This window comes from Poecilia formosa, unplaced genomic scaffold (assembly GCF_000485575.1).
Source record: "Poecilia formosa unplaced genomic scaffold, Poecilia_formosa-5.1.2 Scaffold224, whole genome shotgun sequence".
NCBI classification, from domain to species: domain Eukaryota; kingdom Metazoa; phylum Chordata; class Actinopteri; order Cyprinodontiformes; family Poeciliidae; genus Poecilia; species Poecilia formosa.
The window spans coordinates 49,197-56,452 of record NW_006800163.1 but is presented as its reverse complement, the minus strand read 5'-3'; the positions used below and the strand labels follow the sequence as shown (position 1 = coordinate 56,452).

The following is a 7,256-nucleotide window of genomic DNA, read 5'->3' as shown; positions in this document are numbered from 1 at the left end:
ATGTAAAATTTATTTTTTTAAGTTATATGCTGCAGCTTTAAGCAGAGGTTCGGTGTGAGAGTCAATACCAGGTGGAGCAGAAGCAAAGCTCCGTCTGTGAAATATTACTACCTGTAGCGTAGCAGCGGTTCAACAGAGAGCAGAACCAGCGTCTTACATCGCAGCTCGAAGACTTAAATAATTTTGCGGGTTATTTGTTTAGCTTTCTGACCGTCATGCTAATCCGGATGAGTGTTTGTGGCTGTGCGCTGCTTTACCTGCTATCTGATCCTCCGTATGTCTTTTTTACTGCAGTGAGCCTCGATGTAGCCAAACTCCGTCAAGTATGGCTTTGTTTTTATGTCGTATTAGCTTCGTTGTGTTGATGCATTTTGACGTGCTTCAGTTTTCCGCCGCAACGCGCAAACTTCCCCATTCACTCAGTGCGTTATAGTTCCACATCGCTTAGGATTTGTTGCTGCGCGTTTGCGCAGTGAAGGAAAGAGGAGACCAGCTGCACAGGCAGGCTGCGAAATGAGATGATCGGCATCGGCAACAAGAGCCAATGATCGCCCATCACCGATCATGCACTTTTTCACGAAAATCGGCCCGATTATGATCGGTAACCGATCGATCGGCACACCTCTACTTATCAATATTCAATATTAGTGTAAAAAATTTGAAGGTGGTTTAACTTGAAAGTGAAAGTCCTCCTGCTATCTTGAAAATGCTATTGAAATGCATTTTGTAGCTCAGATTTTAGTCATTCTCTCATCTTTGAATAAGAAACTTTGAAGACAATGAACAGAACCAGAAATAAACACAGAGAAGCAACCTTCATGTATGCCACACAAATCTGTAATGAACTTGACAAATAATGAAAAATAGCAGATTAAATTTATTAAATAATAACAAGCAATAACTCTTTAAAACTGGTTAACAGGCATTTTTGGAAAATTACGATAACATGTTTTTTGAAAAATTGCATTATCTTAAAGAAAACACTGAAAGTTATAGTGGCTGCCTGGTCTATTATGTAATAGACCAGGCAGCCACTATAACTTATGACATCCTGTGCACTGTCATGGAACCATGCTGAACATAATGTCACTCTGGAATTGTCAATATTTCATGTTGCCACTGTCACTAATATTAACTAATAAGTCAATATTAGTGAACTTACCCGGTTTAATAATCAATAGCATTATATTAAGGTCATTGTATGAAAATAATTATAANTTTGTTTGAACTAAAGTTATTCATATGCTACATTCTATCTGAAACAGATAGAGAATGAGGTTAGCAGCCTGTGGCACCCTTGGCCACCTTACCCAGTAGTAAGGTGGCACAAGTGGCACCTTACCCAGTGGTAAGGTGGCACAAGTGGCACCTTACCCGAAAGCCTGTGGCACAAGTGACACCTTATGGCAACTGTCAACATGTTTTCACTGAGGCTCTTTATTGGAAACTGAAATTTGAGACTATAAAAATATAACAGGGCATATTTGCTTTTTTGAGGGAACGCTTAAGAGGAAATGCAACACGTGCCAGATCCACCGTTGTTTTCATTAATTATAAATTCATTCATATTAAATTTGACACAGACGCTGTCACCAAAGAATATTCTATTCCTATTCTATTGTTTTCCCCACAAAGCATATTTAAATATGCTTAACTATGTATAATACAATAAAAAAAAACCTTTAAAATAAAATTGTTTATAAATATAGCTGTTTGTATAAGGTTTCCAGTAACAAAACGGCATGTTATGAAAGATTAAATGCTCAAATACGTCATTGTGCCTGTCCAACGTATAACGCTGAGTGGAGTGGTCGACTGCTCTAAAATGGCCGCCCTAAATCTCGTCAGCGAAAATAGGCGAGAGCAGTCCGTGAGGCGTGGAAGGTGCAGAAGTCAGCCAAAGTCAGCGACAACACTGACCACTAGCCCCGAAAACAGTGGCACTAATGGCAGGTGTCAGCGGAAGTGCCAGTATGAGGTGCCAAGGTCAGCCGAAGTCAGTGACAACACAGGCAGCTAGCCCCGAAAACAGTGGCACTAATGGCAGGTGTCAGAGGAAGTGCCAGTACGAGGTGCCGAGTTCAGTCGAAGTCAGTGACAACACTGGCAGTTAGTCCCGAAAACAGTGGCACTAATAGCAGGTGTCAGCGGAAGTGCCAGTATGAGGTGCCAAGGTCAGCCGAAGTCAGTGACAACACTGGCAGCTAGTCCCGAAAACAGTGGCACTTGTGCCGCGTAATGACACCTGCCACCGGAAGTGCCATTAGTAGGTGCGGTGTCACGATTTGCGCCTGCTGTCTCTCGCAAAGGGGGGAGGTGCTCGAGCACCCCTAGCCCCCCCTCCTCTCTGCACATGCCAGGTACAATGGACCTTACCACAGGGGCCGTGTTTCATTGGCTAACGCCATTTCAGTCACAGCGCAGCTACCACGTGCGTGACCATCTCACAAACACAAGCTACAGTAGTAAACACATGCTAATGTACATTGTGGACTAACAGACCGGCAGAAAGTTTTTGCGTCAGGACTCGAAAAAGAATGGTTCTCCACTGTCAGTGGGGTATCTGTTCAGGCGATGTCAGGTATCCTGATCGTATTTGTGGAACTAAAATTCACAGATTTCCAAAATCTGAAACGGGATGCCTTCCTTGGATCAAAGCTTGTGCACGACCGCATTTGCAGCTCAACCATCGGATCAATAAGAACAAAGGAGTGTGTGCTGGTGTAAGTGTTATTGCTTTGCTTTCTTTGTCTTTAGTGAATGGGGATATTTTGAGTGATTGTTTATCCATTTGAGATTCTGCTTTACAGCTTCAGTAATACAAACATCCATTATGAAAACCTTTTAGCCAAGTACAGCATAATGGCAGTACTGATACAACTTCTACACCTTGAAGCCTGTCTGTTTCACAGTCTTACGTTAGCTGAACAGATCAATATGCAATGTGTACCGTATCTGACACACATTAAAGATTTTATTTTTACTAAACTGCAATCGTGTTAGCCACGCTAGCACCGAGTACAGTGTATCAGGCCTAGGCACACTCAAACATTTGCCAACAGAAATGACTGATTTCAAAAGTAACCCTCAAACTCATGAATACCCGACTTACCCAGCCTTGCAAGAACAATAGGCATCAGTGATCTTGTCCACAGCTATATTTATGCTGAGGGTGTGAGGATCTGTCTTTTTCCTCATCGACCGGTAGCATTTCGCTGTGACGGCACAATGTTGGAGGCATCGCATGGCTCAAACACCTTGATGTCGTCCAAAAAAGATGACATGAACTTGTTGGTTCCCCTGTCCATTGTCGTGGCTGATATTTTGTGAAAATCCGTCAGAAATGCTGCACTAATAGACTCAGAAATACTCTGCAGAGTCAGTCGAAATGAAAGACGCAATTTTTACATAGAAACTAAGGTCTTAGGCTTTGTTTGTGAGACATGCAGCCACGTGGAATTTTCGAGGGCGTTTCTGGGCGTAGCTTGGTAAGGTCCATCCATCCTGGATCATGGGTCAGGGAAGGATGGTTCCAAAAATCTGATTAATCAGATTTGAAATAAGATCATCACTGGGGTTGAATGATGTTAAAGTATTAGAATTTGAGGGCTGATGGCAGTAGGGCCCATGCAAAATGTATTTCTTAATTTTGATTTTAACCCTACAGAGCCCTCCAGGGGACATGGACATTTTTTTTTCTTTTGCGTTCCCTCACAAAACCTTTGCGTTCCCTCGCAAAACTTTTGCGTTTCCTCACAATAATCTACTGATCAGTTCATGCGGCATAATTGAATACTGTAAGCCTTTCTTACGGTGGCCGCCGTAATTTCTGCTTTAATACAAGGTTATGTAAGGTTTTTCCATGAATGTTAATATCTCATTTTGAAATATCTTACATTTTATATCTTTTTCTTTAGTATAAAAGACACCACAAACCTATGATATAAACAGAAACTTTCCGTAAGTAGGAAATAAATAAAAATACATCCAAACTATTTGAACTATTTCTGAGTTATTATTGCGGGGTAATAAGTCATCTTATTGTGTCTCTGTTGTGTTCGTATTCTGTTTAAAAGGCTGCTTTCAGTGCCGTTCCATCTTAGCCTTAACAGACATAAACATGCAGTAAATAAATCGATTTTCAATCAGTTTTCTGCACCAAAGAGTTAATAATAAACAAATTTTCACTGAGGCTCTATAAGAGCCATACGAATGAAATAAGTAATGATTGATAATCAAAATGGAATAAATCAATAATTGTGACAGATCAAAGAAGAGGTTTGGAATTGATTGATACACGGACAAATGAGATTCCCCGAGTTAACCCAGTGCGGCCCTCTACCACCATTAGTCTGATGTGTTTTATAATAATAAAACATGTTTATTATTATTAACGCTTTGGTGCAATAAACTGATTGAAAATCGATTTATTTGCTGCATATCTGTCTGTTAAGGCTAAGATGGAATGGCACTGAAAGAAGCCCTTTAAACCATTCAGACGAACACAACAGAGACACAATAAGATGACTTATTACCCCGCGATAATAACTCAGAAATAGTACAAATAGTTTGAATGTATTTTTATTTCTTTCCTACTTACGGAAAGTTTCTGTTTATATCATAGGTTTGTGGTATCCTTCTTTTTGTACTAAAGAAAAAGATATAAAATGTCAGATATTTCACAACGAGATATTAACATTCATGGAAAAACCTTACATAACCTTGTATTAAAGCAGAAATTATGGCGGCCACCGTAAGAAAGGCTTACAGTATTTAATTATGCCAGATGAACTTTTCAATAGATTATTGCGAGGCAACGCCAAACCTTTTGCGAGGGGACGCAAAAGTATTGCGAGGGAACGCAAAAGAAAAAAAATCCCCATGTCCCCTGGAGGGCTCCGTACTCTTCCGTAGCTATATTTTATAAAGGAAGTATATTTTGATAAAGGAAATAGAGCATACATCTGTGATAGCTTTTCATTTGTGAACGGGTAGGATATTCTGATGAAGTGGTATTCTTGTGGTTTTGTCATATAAATCGTTCCAGTTCTACGCTAAGCATAACTCCTAAGCTTCCACTTCAGTCCCGTCACTCAAAGAATGTTATCCGATTATGATATTTAACATTTACACAACCCGCGATAGTTTTCAGTTTGTAAACATGACGGTAGTGGTTTTAGACATGTGGCACCAACAGACATGGCTATCTAGCTGTGCTATGGTAGTGTTGAGAAAATAAATTTAAAATAAGCTAGTTTTAAAACTTAACATGTCTTGATTCAAATGGCCTAGTTGTGGTTTTGAAATTAGTAATGTATTCTGACTTTTTGACCTTTAATTTACCTGTAGTTCCAGCAGATGGTTAGCTAGGATCGTTTGAACTGCCTTTTGTCTGTGTGGGAAAACAATACAGTAGAAGTTCTAGTTTTTCACACTCATCTGTGAAAGGCCGTAAACACGGCAGGGGTTTCTGTCTTGAGAGAGGGTCAGAGATAGCTCCTGGTTGGATGAGCAAAGATACGCCTTATTTGAATAAATTAAAGATAAGAATACGCCTTTTACTATAAAACTTTCTACACAGAAGTAACACATTAGATTTGCTCTTGCAACTCTCCAAAGATGTCTTTGCACGTCTTTGCTTTTCTTTCTTCTTTTTCCAAGTCTGTCAGGTAAATGAATGTATGTCTCCGTTGTTCTGCAGTTTCTGTGTAAGTTTATGCATCGTCTTATATTGGATTAAACTCTGTAATTCTGTGACGTCAACACGCATTGTTGTTTTCCTTGTGGCCACACGTGGCTTGCCGGGAGGACCTGGGATCCAAGAGGAAGAGAGAGCCAAACTTTTTCCAAAGTTAACCAATTTAGATACTCTTCCTTAACAGTAGCAAAAGCTGATGAGGTAGCACTGATAGAACACCAGACTTTTCTGAAAAGGTCAGGATATGGCACCGGCTAATTAAAGCCCAGCATCACTGATGCAAACAGTGAGCTGCTGGCGCTAAGAAAAAATAAAGAACACTTTGCATGTATTTAATCTGGTTCTTCTGCAACAGTTTCTGCATTAAATTTTTACACAAATAAAGCATTCATTGACAACTTAACAAAACAAATCACCTTTTCAAATGCAATTCACGCTTTTACATTAAAATCTTTATCTTTTGCAGGGTGTTTTTCTGGTCCATATTCAATGTTATAGGCTGATCAGATTAACAGTTACATAGATGATAAGTCAATGTCCATTTTTAATATGGGTGATTCCTGTTATTGTTATTAGATCATGTTTCGGCAGCTCTCACAAATCAATGTTAAGTTTATCATCATTCTCAGAATCATCTGCTGGATCATCAAATTTAACACCAAGACCACTATCCAGATCCGTTTCTGCAAACAAGACTTTTCTGCTGTCGGACAATGGCTTCTCATCTTCCTCATCGCTGTGTTCATCTTGGTTTTCTGGGATGATAACCACTTCCTCCTTGGCATTGGGATCAATGTCCTCCTTAAACCAGACAGACTTGTATCCCTCTTCCACTCGTCTTTCTTTGGTGAGGATGGGTTTCACCTCTTTTTCATTGTCAGCCCTATCTGAACCACTGTCACTGGCGTTGTCAGGAAATTGGGTCCGTAGTCGTTCTGAAGAGCTCTGGTTCACTTCTTCGGAGTGAATGTTCTCTACTGGCTTTGGTGGATCCCAACTAGTCAATACGCTTCTTCCCTCTGGACCACCAGAGCCTGTGCTACTTCTGTCATCATCGTTTTGGAAAGCCTCATTTGTGTATTGAATTCCCTCTTTTTGATTGGCTTGACCCAGCTGTGCAAAGACAAAAACGGTAAAGCAGAGTTGAGTCCCTTCACATCAGCTTTTCGGTTTGTGAGCTAGTGACTTGATTTTTAGTCACTGTGCCACTAAAAATGTTTTCCTTGATTTTTTGTTTGTAAAATATGTTTTAGTGAGTGGTTCATGCTGAAGTCGTCACAGTGAAAGTAGCAAAAACTGTAAACTTGAGGCATAACAGTGAAAGTCATAGACATAATAAAGAGTAGACCCCGCATTGGCTGCTTGGGCGCAGGAAATACGGCGGTCATCTTGGAGAGGTTGTCCCTCCTGCTTGGCTAACTAAAAACAGCAGAAGGTTCCTCAGCACTGCGAGATAATTTTGTTGAAATGTATGGACTCTTAACATGAGGGTTTGAAGAATAACTTTGGTAACACTTTATTTGAAGGGGTGTGCATAAGACTGACATGACACTGTCAT

At 40.2% G+C, this 7,256-nt stretch overlaps 1 protein-coding gene across 3 annotated transcripts in view; it reads right to left on the bottom strand.

The window, feature by feature from the left end:
- Window positions 1-6,016: 6,016 nt before the first annotated feature.
- The window catches only part of LOC103149366 (cadherin-related family member 5-like), a 15,152-nt gene continuing 13,912 nt past the window's right edge, over window positions 6,017-7,256 (bottom strand). For all 3 annotated transcript variants that reach the window (XM_007568476.2, XM_007568474.2, XM_007568475.2), the window contains one exon: window positions 6,017-6,811. In XM_007568476.2, the coding sequence (XP_007568538.1) occupies window positions 6,293-6,811 (519 nt within the window). In that variant the 3' untranslated portion in view covers window positions 6,017-6,292. The remainder of the gene's footprint in view (window positions 6,812-7,256) is intronic.